The sequence below is a fragment of the Grampus griseus genome, assembly GCF_964374135.1.
Source record: "Grampus griseus genome assembly, chromosome: 6".
Lineage (NCBI taxonomy): Eukaryota > Metazoa > Chordata > Mammalia > Artiodactyla > Delphinidae > Grampus > Grampus griseus.
Genome location: NC_139000.1, coordinates 56,594,941 through 56,614,181, shown reverse-complemented (window position 1 = coordinate 56,614,181; position 19,241 = coordinate 56,594,941). Strand labels below are relative to the sequence as shown.

The following is a 19,241-nucleotide window of genomic DNA, read 5'->3' as shown; positions in this document are numbered from 1 at the left end:
AAAAAAACTTTCTTACAGCTCATATAAATCTGAATCCACCAGATAAAGGGAAAAAATTCATCTTCAATGGGTTCATATTGCCCAAATTTCAAAACTCCAAAGCAAATGAATATTAAACATGTAACTTACCAAGACTTGGGCTCTCCAAAGTGGAGATAATTAATGCTGTAGAGGTCCATATCCTCGGTGTGCCACGCAAATGTGGTTTTCCACATGCCAAAATAGAGATAAGGAGTATTTACACCCTCAATAGAAATACCACACTCTTCCTCAACCACATCCAAGACTGTGTTTAGGTGAGCTATGTTCCATTCATCCACACCCTAGAATCAGAGGAGAGAGGAAAATAAAAGCAAACATTAATAAACTCATAAAGATAACATTTACTGCTCAAAACATCATCTGCCAAAAGTATTACACTGTGTATTTTAATTCACTTAGAAATAAAAAATAAAGCAACAATTATCCAAGGCACGCACGTGCGCGCACACACACACACACACACACACACACATATTTATACAGATCCATGATTAATCATCCAAGATTACTACCAACGTAATGTGGCTCTATATAAACATTAGTATAAAATTGTACCAAACGACAGAGAATTAAGGCCCCACTCCCCATTTGCTGTTAGTAAGAAAAATCATTGATTCAAAGCATGTGATCTGGAGCATGCTTTCCATCATTGGCACACCATTTAGTTTTGGCGGTTTCCTGGTTTTTAGCTTGCTTGTTTATTTGTACATTACTTAAGAAGTCATATTAACATCAGACATCATCTCAAGATACCACTAACAAAATATATCTTCTGTCATCCCTCTCTCATCCCCACCCATTTCAGTTTTGGCATGTGATACATCATTTCCTGAAAATTCAACTCTAATTATTGGGAAAATTCTTAGCACTATTCTAAGCCACAGATCATTATGCTTTTACTGATTCTTCAACTAAATATTAGCCTCTTATGTTGATGGGAAATTTTAAACAAAGAATAACTGCTAAAAATACTTATCCAAACTCTGGCAAAATTTCTGGAATAGTGTAGTTTTATAACAGTAACCCAACATGACTGGTGATAGAAAGACAGAAAAGTTTGAGTCACTGATGTAAAAGTTAAAGTGGCAGGAAAAGATTCCAGTTTTATTAAAACTTACCAATCTCTTATTAATTCAGTGTAATTCACAGCTGCTTACCATTTTTACCAACTATGTATTTTTCCCATATACTTTTCTAATAATCAAATTCTAAATATCAGAGATTAGGTCCATTTTTATGCAATCATGAGTAAATGGCAATGTCTTTAAAACTAGTTCAACCTCTTCATGGTGCTATTAAAGAGGGACATTAAATTTATTTATGTATACCCAAAAGGCCTTCTCCAATAACTATGCCAACAGCCTCCCAGACAACCATGTCTAATAGTTCCCTTATGCACTAAAAACTTTCAGGGCTGTTCTGTTTTCATTCTGGTCTTTAGATGACAATATAATCAGTGTCGTGATCTTACTTCCTTGAGCTTTTGGGTCAGGAAAATTGTTGATGGGGCAGTTAATGAAGTTCTGCCTCAGGTAATATAATTGAAAGTGCCGGGGAAATAATTTAATTCCCAAATTCCCCAAGGTAGCCACTCTATCTACAACTTAAACCCCACAGTAGGAAGTTTGCTACTTGGAAATTGTTCAAAGTAAGTATCCTTTTAGAGAAGATCCTAGGTTCCAACTGACAAGACCTCATAAAAGTTCAATCAAATCATGTAAAATATTTTATCTCACTCTATTTATAGTGATACAATCTCTTAACTCTAGTCCAATCAGACTTCAGTCCAATCACTCTAATAATACAGTCCTATTTAAAAGTCATTTCTGAGGCAATGAATATGAAGTAATAAATGAGTACCATATTATAGGAATCATTTTTAAACTGAATGAGCTTGCAAATTTAGGAACAAACCATCCCTCTGAAATTCCTGCATTTGGAGAAGTCTTATCTTTGTTTCTGACTGATACTATCTTTCAGAAATAACTGAGGCTGAATCCCTTGACATGCCTAGACCTGTGGGTCTAAAGGGATGAGGGAAGAGAAGAATGAGTGATGCCAAAAAGACCCAGATTATGGCTCCGGCTCTGCCACTGCCCAGGGCAAAAATCACCAAGATTTTCTGAGCTTCTAGTCTTTCTTCGTGAAAGCCTGAGGGCTACAGTACCCTCCCAGAGCTGTTCAGAGTACTGAATAGGCTGAAGGACATAAAACCTTTGGAAAAATAAAAGTTACTCTGGCTTAGAACTGATTAAATGAACGTCTCCACTATTCTCTAGTAAATCTTACTGGAAAGCCTCTACCAAAACAAAAGCCAAAGACATGGTAAGTGATAATAAAGTCCTATGAAACTTACTATTGAAATTCTCCCCATTAATGGGCAAATCATATGTCTGCAGCAGTTTCTTTTGGGCAAGGCCAAGATTGCCATGATGTTTAAGCTTAATTTCTTTTGCTAAAATAAAAAGTCATATAATTTTAATAAAAGAGGTTATTAAAATATTAAGAATAACTGGTATAACAGAGGCTGAGAATAAATCTTACTATTTCCAAATTCCTTCTCCAGTTTCTGCTCTCTACTATTGATTGAACTGGCTAGCTGCCTCCAAGGACAGGTTCTACTCAAACTCTGAAGAGCACCAGGTCTCCTTCAGAGATTCAGACAAGGAGTACACCTCATTTGTCATTTAGGAGAAGTGTGACACCACAGTCTACCTCACTACTCTACACATACATATACACTACATCTATTCAAGACAATTCTGTAACACAGGTAACATTATACCCAAATGAACAAATGGAAAAAAAACCAGTGCTCCTAGAAGAGTGGGAGGCAAAGATAAACCTAAATCTACCTGACTCTAGGCTTTCACTTATAAACTCTACGCTTCCAGTTCTGACCATGTTAAATACAGCATATCATCCTTTTCTCTCAGCATCAATTATCAACAAAGATCCAAGGAACTAAAATTTAGGACAGGCAAACATATAAAACTGCTACCTTCTTCCCACCCAGGCATACAGCCGCCCTACACAAACACTGGCAAAGCCTATAAGAAAAGCTGCTTCACTTGGGAGTTGGTGATAGAATTTAGTGTAAAAGTAGCCTCCAGAAAGACCCCAGCTACAAACAAGCCCCAAAATGACAGGTCGAAATGTGCCAAACCATTCAAAGCTTAAAGCTGTCAAGTCTCTGCAGAAAAGTCTGCACACCAGCCCAAGTTCACAGACAAATGCCTCTTCCCAGATCCCATCCCTTCATATAAAGCTCTTCTACACAATGTCCAGCAGTTGCTTATCTGCAATATCTGGAACTCACCTGACCTCCACTGGGCAGACGTTTCCTCCCTGGTCCCACCCCTCCCTTCATCCCAATAACCCAGTGCATTCTAAGCCTGCCCTGCCCTGTTTGTCTATTTACCCTGTATCTGCCTGGTTTTCTGAAATAATTCACCATTGGACCATAATTTGTACACATATGTGTAAAAGAGAAGTTTATCAAGGATCTTTCCTTTCAATCTCTGTATCATCAGCCTATCAAGAATCAGATGGCAATTTGAAAGAACTCCTAAATTTTCATTACCATAGGCACTCAGGAGCTGCTTGAAGACCAGGCTTTGGACTTCGGACTTCACAGAGGAAGTAAGCACCCCCAAACTGGCATCAGCATGAACGACGCATCTATAAACCTATGCAGAAAGACTGTGCCAAGTTTGAGCTCACGCCCTTGAGCTCTGGGCCTGGGGCCCTGAACACAGGCCACATCCAGGCCAGGAGCACCTTCTTCCCGGGACTATGAGCATCCGGGATTCCCTCTTGAGTGAAGGCACTCAGTCACTGCGACACTGAAGGAGGACAGGGCAGCAACATGCCACATTAGAAAACTTACCAGGAAGGAGTCGTTCCCACCTGATACAGAGAAATAACGCAAAAATCATAGCAAACTAATTCTTCCCAAAATAACCTTCTGAGGAACACTACTTCTACAAGAGGCTGTGGTCAAAAAACTCTGGCATCCTTTTCTCCTCCTCTTACAAAGTTACAGTGCCAACAGGCACTCCGAAGGTTCTGAGAGGCCATGCTATAAGGAAGCCTGTTTCACTCTGCTTAACTCCACTTTTCCCAGATGTGATTTGACCACGGGACCTTGTTTACCTAAGACATTAGTATCTTTCCTCAACAATGTCAATATCCAGCCCACATGTTTCTCCTCCCCTGCCCACCGGCCCTGCCCCGGCTCCTGCCATCATCCTCAGCACCTTCAACGTTATCCCCGTGGGGCTCTTTCCAAACAATGCTCTGAGCCTTCATCTCTCTACAGCTTCACTGCCGCACGCCCAGCTCTAAGCTGGACTCAAAGTGACCAGCAATAATTTCTGAAATCTATAAATTTATGGGGAAAAACATCATTTCATTAGAAAATCCAATTATTAAAAAAAGAAGATCCACCTCCTAGGTACTGTAAAATGCTGAGAAAATACTAAAAGAAATTATTAAAGATTCTAACTAAAGTTTTCAGGTACTTTTATTTAGTATTTTTTAAAAGATTATGCTTTCCTCATTTGGCTCTAACCATCACTTTCTATGACCCTTAATGCAGTCCAGCCAACACCTACTGTGTACTGTGATCCAAACAAAAGACCATCCATCCAATTTCCACTTACTTTAAAGCTAGGCTAATGTAAATTACTGCCACCAATTCATATGCCTGTAACAAGCCCTTGAAGTTTCAAAGGTAATGCAAATGAAGAAAGAAAAATAAAACTTGGTTAGTTTTAAAGACTTCAAAATTCAATCCATTTTGCACAGTAATGTGTGAAAATTGCACCTTTCAATAACTAAAACGAAAGCTCTGGTCACATTTTAAAATAGAGGATTTCGTTAGGATCTTTACACAGTAAGAATAAAATTAGGCCCATGTGAAATTCAATTTGCTTTAAAGTTAATTACAATGTGTGATGTGATAGCTCCTTTTGTTTCTTCCTTTCCATGAAAATATCACATTCTCTAAACTTTCTACTTTTAAAACAAACCTCTTTTCCTTTTTGCATTTTTACACACCAAAATACCTACAATTTTACAGCAGTGCTTCTTTTCTTTCTGAAAGTCTAGACAATAACCAATGTAGAGCAAATTCTGAAGTAACAAAAAAAATCTGCAACAGAAAGTACCATATAAAAAGACTGTTCACCTTAAAAAGGTAAATATGAGTAGGACAAGAAGGAGGGCAGAGAAGAAAAGGGGGGAAATGCCCAGTCAGATAAAAGATTGCAGAGAGCTTGGGACTCCTGCCTTGATTCTGGACCACTGAGGCTTTGAGGTTAATGGTATCCCTAGTTCCAGGCAAAAGCAACTCCAATCCTCTTGGGAGAAAAGCATCCTTCACTTAAACCTGTAAATTCTCCACAAATTAAGATCAAGCCAAAGAATACAACCAAAGATCACTACGCATACAGGGAGTCAAGACCTCACTGCAGAAAGCTAGCAAAAACAACTGACCCTGCACCACCCCAAGGACTGTTGATACCAGAATTTTCAGACACTAAAGAATGTGAAATGTTTAAAGAAATAAAAGATGGAATCACATCGACAAGAAAGTAAAATAAACTATTTGGAATGACCAGTCAGATTTGGGGGGAGAGGTGGACTTCTAGATATGAAAGATATCGGGCTTCCCTGGTGGCACAGTGGTTGAGAGTCCACCTGCCAATGCAGGGGACATGGGTTCGTGCCCCGGTCCGGGAAGATCCCAGATGCCGCGGAGCGGCTGGGCCCGTGAGCCATGGCCACTGAGCCTGCGCGTCCGGAGCCTGTGCTCCGCAACGGGAGACGCCACAACAGTGAGAGGCCCGCGTACCGCAAAAAAAAAAAAAAAAAAAAGATATCATTATTAAACTAAAACTCATTGAAAGGATTAAACAAGAGAAGTATAAAATTTAAGACATGAACACACAGTGCAGTACAGAAAGATGAAAAGTATTATCTGAAAGGTAAAGTTAAGCATACGTAGGACAGAATGTCTAAGGTTCATGTATTCAGAGTCCCAGGAGAGAGAAAAATACAAAATTATTGATAAATAAAGTCACTAAAAGAGAAGACTGATGAAATCAATTACATTAAAATTAAAATCTGTTCATTAAAAGACACCGTAAATAAGTCCATCTCTAAAAATTTTGATGTCAACTTTAGTTAACCTTAAATACACTGAGTTGAAGCTACAAAACAGACTTCTCAGACTTTTAGTGATGCTACAGCTTTTGTTTTACAGTTACCAAAACATCAAAATGCCAATTACATTTATTGATTAAAAACTGCTTATAAAGCCTTCATTATTACTCCTACTCTTGAAGACAATAATATTCTATGTGGACAAATATTTGGGCTCATTCTGGCATTCCAATATTCTTAGTCTTTCTAATTTAACTCTTTTCACAGCCATGTTCTGTGTAAAAATAATAATTTCTGTCCATCTTCCTTTTAAAACTAAAACTGTTTTTGTTTGATGTAATATAAAATATGGAATTGATTTTGCAGGGTCACAGACGATTCATGTTTTTGCTATATACCTTTGCACATTATTTTCTTATCAAACTAGTTACCAAGTATTTTTACATGCTTGTAAACAAATATATTTTTACAACATACCTGTATATATGTAAAGTCAAGTATTTAATTCTCGCTGTTCACTTTTAAAACTGACAAAGAAAAAAAGTGAACACTACAGAAACCATGGTAGAACTTTACTTGTTCTGGTCTTGGTTGTCCCATCTTTGGCAAGTCACATGCCTACTCAAGAAACATTCCCAACAGAGTACGATAGGATGAAAATCTAAAATCGCTTTCAACATTCCCTGCTAGATATTGACTATTATATCGAGTATTAGGTGTATAGCATTTAATTGACAATTATATAACTGTAGATGGCTTCTGATTTTGTTTTTAACTCCATGGACTGTGTTTAAATAATTCAAAATTATATTCCTGATTCTGAGATGCTAAGTGGTATTGCACAGTTGTCACTTTACAGAATGTGTACAACAGTCCCATGAAGCTGATGAGGTGTACCCTTGCATAGCTTCAGGTGCTAGAATTAAAACTGACCTGTTATCACACACACACAAAGACACTGAAAATAGAAGAAATAAAAAAGTTTTGGAAAGAACAAGCCACTATTGAAGCAAATAATTCAACAAATGTAATTCAACAACATGACGTAGTTTGGGTATCCAGAAAACATAAAAAATTCCAAATAATAAGGAAAAGTCAAACAATCTAATAGAAAAATAGGCAGAGGAAAAAAGAGAAATCACAAATGGCCAACAAAGATATGAAAAGCTGGGGCTTCCCTGGTGGCACAGTGGTTAAGAATCTCCCTGCCAATGCAAGAGACACGGGTTCGAGCCCTGGCCTGGGAAGATCCCACATGCCGCAGAGCAACTAAGCCCATGTGCCACAACTACTGAGCCTGAGCTCTAGAGCCCGCAAGCCACAACTACTGAGCCCATGTGCCACAACTACTGAAGCCTGTGCACCTAGAGCCCATGCTCTGCAACAAGAGAAGTCACGACAATGAGAAGCCCGCACGCTGCAATGAAGAGTAGCCCTGGCTCACCACAACTAGAGAAAACCCGCACACAGCATCGGAGACCCAACACAGCCAAAAATAAAATAATAAAATAAAATAAATTTAAAAATTAAAAAAAAAAGATAAGAAAAGCTATTCTACGTCATTTGTAGTCAGAGAAATTCACACACTAGATATTTTAAAGCCACAAGACTGACAATAAGTAATAAGATGAACGACATTAAGTGCTGAAGAGGATATATGTCAGCAATAAGGAAACTTTTGGAGGTAAGAGAAGTGTTCTAAGACTGGTTGGTGGTGATGGTTACACAAATATCATTGAATTATACCTTAACATCAGTGAATTTTGTGGTATGTAAATTATACCTCAGTAAACCTGTCTTAAAAATGATTATATAGTGCTGGGGGAGGGTAAATTGGTACAAAGTCTTTGAGAAACAAGGTAACAGTATCTGACAAAGTTGAACACGCAGGGAGGCAGCACTTCCATTCTTACATAAGTACTTCAGAGAACTTGTATACAGTGCACCAAAAATCATATACAGGAATGTGTTCATAGCAGCAATATTCATTTTAAAGAGAAAATATCCCCTGACAGGATGATAAAAAATAAAATGTATATGCACATAATGGAATGTTATACAGCAATGGAAATGACTGAACAATAGCTCACACAATAATATGGATAAACTCAGAAAACCTAGTGTTTTGTATAGTCTCGGAAGACTACATAAAGTGATACTACTTTTAATAAGGTCAAAAATAAGCCAAACTAAATATATTGTTTAAAAATATGTGTCTGTGGGCTTCCCTGGTGGCGCAGTGGTTAAGAATCTGCCTGCTGATGCAGGGAACAAGGGTTCAAGCCCTGGTCAGGGAAGATCCCCCATGCCGCGGAGCAACTAAGCCCGTGTGCCACAACTACTGAGCCTGCACTCTAGAGCCCGCAAGCCACAACTATAGAGCCCACCGTGACACAACTACTGGAGCCCGCGCACCTAGAGCTCGTGCTCTGAAACAAGAGAAGCCACTGCAGTGAGAAGCCCATGCACCGCAACAAAGAGTAGCCCCCACTCGCCACAACTAGAGAAAGCACGCACGCAGCAACAAAGACCCAATGCAGCCAAACACAAATAAATTAATTAAATAAATTAATTTTTTTTTAAATGTGTTTGTGCAGAAACAGACTCACAGACATAGAAAACAAACTTATGGTTACCAAAGGGGAAGGAGGAGGGAGATAAATTGAGAATTAGGGATTAAGAGATACACACTACTACATATAAAGTGGATAACCAACAAGGCTCTACTGTATAGCACAGGGAACTATATTCAATATCTTGTAATAACCTACAATGGAAAAGAATCCGAAAAAGAATCAACCATACTTCAACAACAACAACAAAATTTGTTTGAGAAAACTTTTCTTTTTAAGGCAAGAAATCAAACACAAAGTTCAGGCCATCCCTGGGTGATGGGGTGGGGTAGCAGGGAAGGACTGCAGAAAGAGCATCCCATGAGCAGTATTGTTTTTTTTTGTTTTTTTCTTTGGGGGGCCCTGCCACATGGCATGCGGGATCTTAGTTCCCCGATCAGGGATTTAACCCATGCCCCCTGCAGTGGAAGCATGGAGACCTAAGCACTAGACCGCCAGGGAATTCCCCATGAGCAGTATTGTTGACACTCTAGCTGTGGGACTGCATGGTGGGTCTGGGGTAGTCAGTGTATCATTGTGCTTTAAAGCATAAGTTGCACATAAAAAAATCAGATTATTACATTCCAAAAATATGATAAAGCAAAAGTCATGAAAAAGAGAACATCTCTTGAGTCACATCTCACGGCACCATTTCTGCCCTGGCACCTTGTCTCACTGACACGAAGAGAGCGGTGTATTTCATGAAAATAGCAGGCGCATTTTCTTTAGTAACCCCTAAACAAACATCCTTCATGGCTCTGACGTGACAGACTTTGACAAACGGCAGAAAGTATAAACTGCTGGAATGCAGGTTGGACTTATAAGTAAATGACTATTGCAGAATAGAATTCTTCACGATTCTCTTGGTCGGAGTCAATTACTGAACATCTCATCACAGCCTCAGGATTTCTGTCCCATTTTGCTTTAATATTGCCACCAGTAGCAGCTATTATTCAGTACATACTATGGAGCAGGCCCTATCCTAGGTGTTTTATTTATTCATCTCATTTAATCTTATGAGGTGAATAAATAAAACTATCATCTATTATCAATGCCATTTTATAGATGAGAGAACTTCCCCAGGAGAAGTAAGATAACTTGCCCAAGATCTCCCAGCTCATAACTGTGGAGCCGGGAAGGGTGAGAATGGAAAACTCTAACCGGAGCTGACACTACTGTGCCTGAAGCCTCACTGGCCAAACAATGAGCCAGAAAGTCAATTCTAGACTTTTATATATCAAGGAGGGAAAAACTTCCCTGTATCCCCCCAATGACTGGAAGGGAAAGTCAGTAATTTGGTTATTAGTTTGCTACTTTTCTTTCTTTTAAGTACTACCAATCAAAAAGATGATTTTAAAAAACTGCCTTGGGCCAAGAGCAGGATTCATGGATTCACTCACAGACATGCATTCTATTAAAAAAAAAAAAAACCTTACTTAAATAATAAACAGAATTGTTAACTTTATTTTACACATCTATACATGGCCCTTGCAGAAAATCCTAAAAGGAATCTGAACCGTAAAAGCCCTATTCTTCTTTAAAGAGGATCCATTATCTCAACATTTAATAAAATAGTAAAATCCCATATCCAGACCCTGACAAGTTATTTTTTTATTTTTTATTTTTTTGCTGTACACGGGCCTCTCACTGTTGTGGCCTCTCCCATTGCAGAGCACAGGCTCCGGATGCGCAGGCTCAGCGGCCATGGCTCACGGGCCCAGCTGCTCTGCAGCATGTGGGGTCTTCCCGGACCGGGGCACGAACCCGTGTCCCCTGCATCGGCAGGCGCACTCTCAACCACTGCGCCACCAGGGAAGCCCTGACAAGTTATTTTTAAATACAGGAAATTAAAAACACAACAATCTTTACTAATGTATTCATATTTTGTAGACTGTTAATCCCCTTGTCTCATTCAACTCTTTAAGGTGTATTATACTGCCGTGTAAAACAGTACTTCAAAATCACTGTGTTTGTTAATAAACTTTTATAACAGAGATTGCCTAAGTACTTAGTATCTATTTTCACCTTCTTTACCAATAGAACCCCATTCAATCGAAAGAACAAAGTAGCTGCAGCTGGATATGTATGGTTCTGGCTAATGAAACGTAACTGGACATCACTGGGCAGGGTTTCCAGGAGAAAGCTTTGAAGGGGCTGACTCCCGCAGACATAACTCGATCCCGCAGACATTCAGACACGATCAGCAGCTACCACAAGAGCACAAGGGTAAGAATCTCATCATGAAGACGGCAGAAGAAATTTCTAGTACAGGTCTATGACAACATCATGGAACCAACATGGCCCTGGACTACCTGCCTCAAATTTTTACATGAAAACTGAACAATTTGTTTCAGCCATTTATTTTAAGGTCTCTACTACTGACAGCAAAACAATGTCTAATACATTTCCTCCTTAGTAGCCAAATCCATAGGTCCCCACTTCCCCCATTCCCTAATGGTTTTAAGTAAGAAAGTAATATATCAGAGTCCATGACGCTAATGTGATTCTACTGAAGAAAAAGTAGAAGCCACTTAGCTTTTGAATGGTACCAAAGTATGGGCTGGGCTTGAGCCTCTTTACAACTACCAATGCCAGGAAAATTCAATTTAGATAAAGAATGTACCTCTTTCTCCCTGTTCCTCTATAGGACTCTATCTAGTTATTTGTTTTTTCCACCTTGCTTTATTTCTTCCTCAATGCTACCTCTCACTTAAAGCAATTTTAGATTTAACATACTTGAATAACACCTGGCAGAGGGCTCAAATAATACCCTTTTATTCTTCATGAAGAAAAACAACTTGAGGTATTTCCAATGGTCTCATTTTCATTCCTCACAGTGAAAAATTCTGGATCATATACACAGGCTCAACGTTTTTCCTTCAATAAAAAAGAAAAAACTAACAATTTTCCTGAATTAATATTCTATATTTTCTCATTTAGAACATTTGGAACATACGTTTTTAAAAAATCAAATGTATCAACCTGCAAATAAGATCATTTTATCATTTTAGTGATATCTTTCTCTTTAAAAAATTCTTTTTTAGTTAGAACATAATTAGAATCACACTCCTGGAATTCATGGCTCTAACTCTGTTCCAGTGACCCCAAAAGCCCACTGACAGGTGGTGACTTATTTTGAGGAATGGATGCTAGGACGCTGGTGTGTGGGAGCAGCTCCCCAACCTCTCCATCTCAGCCAGACCTACTGCTCTCTTCCCACAGCCAAGTGGATGATTTATGAGGGAAATTGTATACAATACTGGAAATCCTGTGTGGGCATTCAAGATCTTGGAGATACAGCTATACGTAGTTACCTTGGTTTATTCACTTACTATTGGATTGTGAACATTTTCCTAACATTTATTTTATTATATATATCACCTTCTTATCTGTAACAATTTGCATCATTATTTTCCTTTGTGACATATAGGTTGTTTTACATTCTTTGTTATAATATTAAAAAAAACACTGGAAAATGATTTTGGCACACAGACATCGATCCTTATTTCTAATCATTTCTAAAATAGATTCTAGAAGCAGAAAGGTGTGGATCAATACTTCCTTTCTGACAACAGAATTATTTGAATCTTTCTACTCTATTTATAAATTTCCTCCTTAAAAAAAAAATCAGTTTCCATGTCTGTAAAAAATCATAGTAAAGATGAAATCTAGATGATCTTCATCATCCTTTTTTTTTAAAATGGGGACAGCCCGAAGTAGGAAGGGCTTCAAGTAAACATGCTTTATCAAAGTCCTTTTGTAAATCTGCAGGCAAGGTCAGCTGCAATGCGAACAGAAGAAACTTTTGCTTCTGAAGACACTAAGCATCCCATGAAGACCCTGGCAGATACTAATCCAAGAGAGGAAGAGATAGAGAGCACACAGTGTAGTTCAAAGTTCTAATTATCCATTCTGGTGACAATCTAAAATAGTAGAAAGAGGGACTTTCCTGGTGGCGCAGTGGTTAAGAATCTGCCTGCCAATGCAGGGGACACGGGTTCGAGCCCTGGTCCAGAAAGATCTCACATGCCACAGAGCAACTAAGCCCGTGTGCCACAACTACTGAGCCTGCGTTCTAGAGCCTGCGAGCCACAACTACTGAGCCCGCATGCCACAACTACTGAAGCCCACAAGCCTAGAGCCCATGCTCCGCAACGAGAAGCCACCACAATGAGAAGCCCACGTGCCACAACGAAGACTAGCCCCCGCTCGCCACAACCAGAGAAAGCCTGCATGCAGCAACAAAGACCCAATGCAGCCAAAAATAAATAAGTAAATTTATAAAAATAAAATTAAAAAAATAATAAAATAGTAGAAAGAGAATGGGAAAAAGGATCTCCCAGCTCTGTCACTGGGTGTCATCTTGGATAAACCCTAACATTTTGGTCTGAAGTTCCTCATCTATAAATGTGTTGGCTACATCATGACGTCCAAGACTCTTTCCAGGTGAAATAATCAATGCTTTGATGATCACCAACCAAATTCAGCACTAGAACTCTGGCTTTTCACCTCTGCCTTTCATGTTCTTTCCCCTTCAGTAATTCCCACTTCTGTTTCCCTAACACTTTCCCAAGGATATCTGCCCTTCTAGGCATAGTGATCCTTCAGTACCTCCAGAACTCTCTTAGCATCCTCACTAAGAGAGTTCACATGCCTGATGCCCACAGATGCCCTGAATTCTCACCACAATCTCAGGGGTTGTGCCAGTTCCCAAGAAGCATAACCCCTTTCCATGCCTATGGTACATAGTATTCACAGCACCCACGGGGCACCTAGTCTGCCCTGTATGTGTTATTTATCCCTTAGGGAAACCTTTCACAACTCTCCAGCTACCAAGTTAGCACCCTCCACTGGCAAACGCCTGGTATCCCTAACATTTCTCACACCCTCACAAACTACTCAGCATGGGACTCATATGTGTTTATCAATTTAGCACTTCCAGAGACAAAACTGATTTTCCCCACAGTGATCCCACCTAACCCTATGATGTGCAAGATAGATACTTGAGGGCAGTAGCCATGTACTCTGAGGTCAGCCTGCAACTGGGCTTAACTCTCTTCTATCGACAATTCCCTAGCAATACCCCTCTGAAAATACAGCTTCCAGAACTGCTGAAACATTCTAGATGCAATGTGTCAAGTAAATAGGACTACCATCACCTCCCCTGTCTGGATGGCATAACTTGAGATCATGAGGCTAAGACTGCATTGACTAAAGATCAGCCATAACACGCTGGCAGGTAATGAGCTTTGATTAACTAGAAGCCTTATTTCACAGAAGTAAAATCTAAAAGTCACAATACCAAGCCAACAGCTGTCTCAGCATTAAGACATGTCTAGAATGATGATATTTTCCCTTGGATGTGAAAATTACACATACAGTTAGTGTTCTGGCTTAAAATTATTTCTTATTTCAGGATAAATGATATCCTAACATGATAAAAATGCAAAATGTAAAGGAACTCTGGTGACTCAACAGTTTAAATGTTTTACCTCATTTTGGAAACGCTCAGCCTCAGAAAAATTTGTTGTCCAAGAGCACCATCTGGTGGATGAAGGTATTTAAGCTACCCCAGTGCAGGCAGATAAAAAGTCATCTATAAGGCTAAATGCCAGTAAGACTACAATTTTGGTATGAAAAGATTCCTATGCTTCCGCCAACATATTTCTTATAAAGGGGTTCTTGACAAAATTCTAATATAAAAGGAATCTACAACTCATAAAAACTCATTGTCAATGACTTCACCTTCTTGAAGAAATGTTCCTTATAATAGAGCAAACATTTTTAAGCTGAAAGGAACCTCAGAGAGCTGTTAATTCAATCCCTTTCCTTTACAGACTCTAAGGCAAAGACAGAGCTTTCCTGAAAGTCACAGCTAGGGATGGCAGACCTTGACTATATAAGTAAATAGGTCAAATATTCTGTGCTGTTTAATACAGCCTTCTATTTCAAGAGGCTGTGGAGAAAAGGAAGGAAATGAGGCAGTGTCAGTGGCAAAGTACCACTCTCATGGGTTAGCAATGATCTGCCCACCCCACTGTGCATTGTGGCCCAGCCTCACACTGACCCAGGCAAGACTAATAACTGTCATACCCTTCCTGCCTCCGCAGCCCCTAGGGTCCCTCTCCACCTTAGATTAATCAGCTTTCCCCTGTCCAAGAAAACCATCCTACCAACAAAACTAAGAGATTAAAAAAATGTTAAATTATCCTGTTGAAGAATACCTGTAATCACGGCAAAGCATTCATATGTGTTAAAACGGGAGGGAGAAAAGACAAAACCAAACTATGTTCACTGTGATATCACGGCTGTCAAAAGAAATACAATTATTGAGCACAAAGTAGAGGAGAAACATTGGAAGGGAATACACTAAACTTTTTTGACAGCTCTTGTCCCTGAACGCCAGGATTATGAGTGATTTCAATTTTCTCTGTCATATAATGCTTTCCAACATTTTTTATATTAACATTTATATTAACAAAAAGGTAATTTTTACCTATAAAATTTATGCATTTATAATCATAGACTATAAAGAAAACTTAAAAGGGAAATTAGAAAGAGGACCCCCATACACACCCATCCATCCAGTACATGCATAGTTTAAAAAACAAAATTTTTTTCCCCAGCTCTCAAGGAGAAATATGCAGTATAAGACATTATATATTTTTGTCTTAAGGTTTGTCACTGTATTTTTCAAACTGTTCTGAATTTTCTATCAATTGTCTGTTAATAAATAACTGGATGACAAAAGCAATAGGCTAGCAAATTAATATTAAAGGAAAATCTTGGAAATACAGTTTAAAATATTTTATATATCTTAAGACGCAGGGACTTGAGTTCACATCCTAAGCCCACTTTCTGCTTGTAAAATTTTGCCTGAGTTATATGTCAGAATTTATGGCATGATGCTCCCCAAATAACTCCATGACTTCTTGTTTGAGAACCTCTGTCTCGTAATGTGATTAGGTCTCTGAGGTTCTTACCAGGGACAGAGTTACCTGAAGGTCAGTAAACAAGAATGGAAACTGTTACCTTGCCTGGAGATCCCTGCATCATCTATGTAGAGTGAGATCAGAGAAGGAATCTTTTGCTAAATATCTTAAGGCAGAGGTTTTCAAAATGTTGTCTGGGGGCCATTGGGAGACCTCCAGATCCCATCAGGATCTGTGGCATCAAAACCATTTTCACAATTATACCAAGACACTGTTCTCCTTTTTCACTCTCATTCTCGCATCAGTGTAAGGTAGAGTTTTCAGGAGGCTATATGATATTACAACAGATTAAATGCAAAAGTAGATATAAGAATCCAAAGGGGTTTTCTATTAAGCTAGACATTAGTAACTTGAAAAAAAATGTAAAATAATGCCACTCCTCTCACTAAACTTTGTGTGTAGGAAAATACAGTCACTTTTTATAAAAATAGGAATGTTATGTAACATTATTTTTAATGAATTAAATACTTTTAAACATTCTCAGTTTTAATTTCCCAATACAATAAACAAGGATAGATACAACCTACATAAACAAAAGCTCTTTGAGGTCCACAATAAATTATTAGAAATATAAATGGGTGCTGAGACCCGAACTACTGTCTCAGGATACTAGTGTTCAGAAAAACACACACTGAAGATCACTCTGACCCATCCCTCTTCCTCCTTACTCAAAGCACTTTCCAAGCCTCTTGCTATGACCAGTCCATCTGGTAGACCATTATCTGATCACACTTTCTAAAGCATGATTCTGATCCTATCACTTCCCTATTGAAAAATCTCAAACGTTCTTCAAGATGTAGAGAATGATAACCAAAACTACTCAGGAAACTCCATGATCTAGCCTCAGTCTATTTTTCTAATGTCACGCACTCATCAATTCTATCATTATTTAGGTGCATTATTTGAAGCAGATGCTATGACAGGGGCTGGGGCTGGAGAGTCTCTAAGAAATGATACCTGCCGTCACTGGACTCAGAGTTTACTGTGAGAGAAACAGAAATGATATAGGTATCCTTCATTTTCTGTACTAATTTTCCAAATACCGGCTGTAATAACATTTTTTTACCTAAAATTCACTGTCCAAATCAAAAACTCTCTATAATGACTTGTGAACGTCCACCAACAGAATGGTTTCAGTTGTATACAAATCTAGGTAAGATAATATAGACGGCAATTAGGTTGTATCTCAGCTCTTGTCCCAAAAGGATTATGCCTTGTGCCCAGATTAAATGTATTGGGCATCACTGCTATCATCTTCCAATCATTATTGGTGAAAATGTCTTCTGCAAATGTGGAAAAGCCTGAAAAGAAGGTAAGTGAGCATAAGAGTCCTAGAAAAGCCCACACATTAGAAAGACTTGAAGGGGATGGTGTGCAATGAGGGACAGAAGCACCTAAGACATGATCGCGATATGTCCATACCTAACAACATAGCAGTGTTGCTCCTGGAAAGCTTAATCGTGTTACTCGAACCAACACCATATATGAAAAACGAGAAAAACTCCTTGTGCAGCGGACTGATAGCCATTCTCAGTGTAGGAGACCACTGAGTACCAGGCTGGTAGAGGAGAGGGTGGACACCTTCAGTGATCTGGAGGCAGCTGCAAATGGGAGGAACATGATTCAGTGAAGGAGCTGAGTTTCAAAGCAAGACTGGGAGACTTAAGAACAGTGAGAGACTGTACAAGTTGTGGATCATGGGTGAAGCTGCTTCCCCTCACAGTGAGATGTGCTACCTTCCTCCAGTGAACTGCTGAAAACTATCATCGAAGACGGTTACGCACAAGGGGAACGGTCAGTCTCAATGCCATGCCATCTCATAGGTTTATTCAGAAGAAAGAAGTACTTAGACATAAAGCATCCAAAGAAGGCTAAATTACTGTGAAGTAGGAACCTTGCTGATACACTACTATGAAAACATCATCTCAAAGGGGCCACTGCAGACAACAATGCCTGTTAGAATATGAATGAAATATTCAGATCAGAAAGCCTGGACGATGGAGGTGAGGCTTAGGGGAAGAGGTGTCTGTCACCACTCAACAAAGGGAAAATCTTTCAAAGAAGACTCTTGAAAATAGTGTTATCAAGAAGGTAACAGCCAGCTTAAGGAAAGCATGTGGGACTTCATTTTTAAACCTCAATTTAATGAACCATTATCATCATTAAAAGGCTCACCACTATATACATGATAGGTGTTGTTAGAAATGCAGCCCCAAAGAGCACAGAACACAAGCCTGAATGACTTAATGTCACTGTACTAGTGTAAGTAAAAAATTTGATGCCGATTCTTAGCTCTCACCCACAGAACAAAGAGACGCACTCTGTCTTCAAAGGTCTGTGGAAGCATGGCTATTGGCTATCCCAGAAATGCTCTACCTCCTTTTTTCCTGCAGATATCTGTTTATTTTCATGTCCCTTAGTCGAACTGAATCAGCCCACACAGTTATATCGCTTTTTTCTACCTGTTCATCTTTTCTCTTTATCTGTCTTCTTTTTGTGTGTTTGTTTCCTGAAGTAACTCCCATGTTTCTTTTATCAGAGGACTTATTTTTTAAATGTACAGTTAGCAAAGGCTAATTAAAGCTTTCTCCTTTTTTTTTTTTTTTTTTTTTTTGGCCGTGCTGCACGGCTTGCGGGATCTCAGTTCCCTGACCAGGGATTGAACCCAGGCCCTTGGCAGTGAAAGGGTGGAGTCCTAACCACTGGACCGCCAGGGAATTCCTTAATTAAAACTTTCTTTATCAGTGGACCAGCCCTTAGTAAAACACAACCAAAAAAAAAAAAAGTTTCAGATCTTGGGACTCTTATGCTTCTATTACTGTTTCCAAGGAATCACCTAGGGCCACCCAGGAATACAGGTGGCTCTATTTCTAAGTTCAGGACCTTCTTTACTTACAGAAGGTCCCTGACATCACCAAATTTCACTTCAAGGTATCAACATAGTCAATCTCATTCTCCAAAAAACATTCAGAATTTCATCTGTATCTCAAAAAAGGTTTTGAGCACCCTTCCCCAAGAGCAAATAATTGTGCCTCTATATTAGGGGTTGGCAAACTTTTTCTGCAAAGGGCAAGACAGTAAATATTTTAGCTTGTGTGGGCTATACAATCTCTGCCACAACTACTCAACTCTCCCATTGTAGTGCAAAAAAGCCAGGCACATATAATATGTAGATGAACAATAAGGCTATGCTCCAATTAAACTTTATTTACAAAGACAAGCAATAGGCAGAATCTGGCTGCCAAGCCAGGCTTTGCATCATACACCCAAAGACTGGGCTTTGCATCATACACCCAAAGACTGGGCTTTGTCACGTCATGCCTTTGAAAGTCTTGGTATTTTGGTTTAAAAACTTGTAACTTGCTTAAATCATGTTACTACTGATACTGCTGCCACAGGCTGCTGCCCATGGTGTTGACTGAGATTT

General features: G+C 39.1%; 1 protein-coding gene across 5 annotated transcripts in view; it reads right to left on the bottom strand.

Annotated features, from left to right (window-relative positions):
* The window catches only part of KDM4C (lysine demethylase 4C), a 410,995-nt gene that overhangs the window by 328,460 nt on the left and 63,294 nt on the right, over positions 1–19,241 (bottom strand). For 4 of the 5 annotated variants that reach the window (XM_082656307.1, XM_082656305.1, XM_082656309.1 and 1 more), the window contains one exon: positions 130–323. In XM_082656307.1, the coding sequence (XP_082512433.1) occupies positions 130–323 (194 nt within the window). Of the gene's footprint in view, positions 1–129; positions 324–2,398; positions 2,449–19,241 lie in introns of those variants that run through there. The other variant, XM_082656306.1, reaches the window with a different exon arrangement.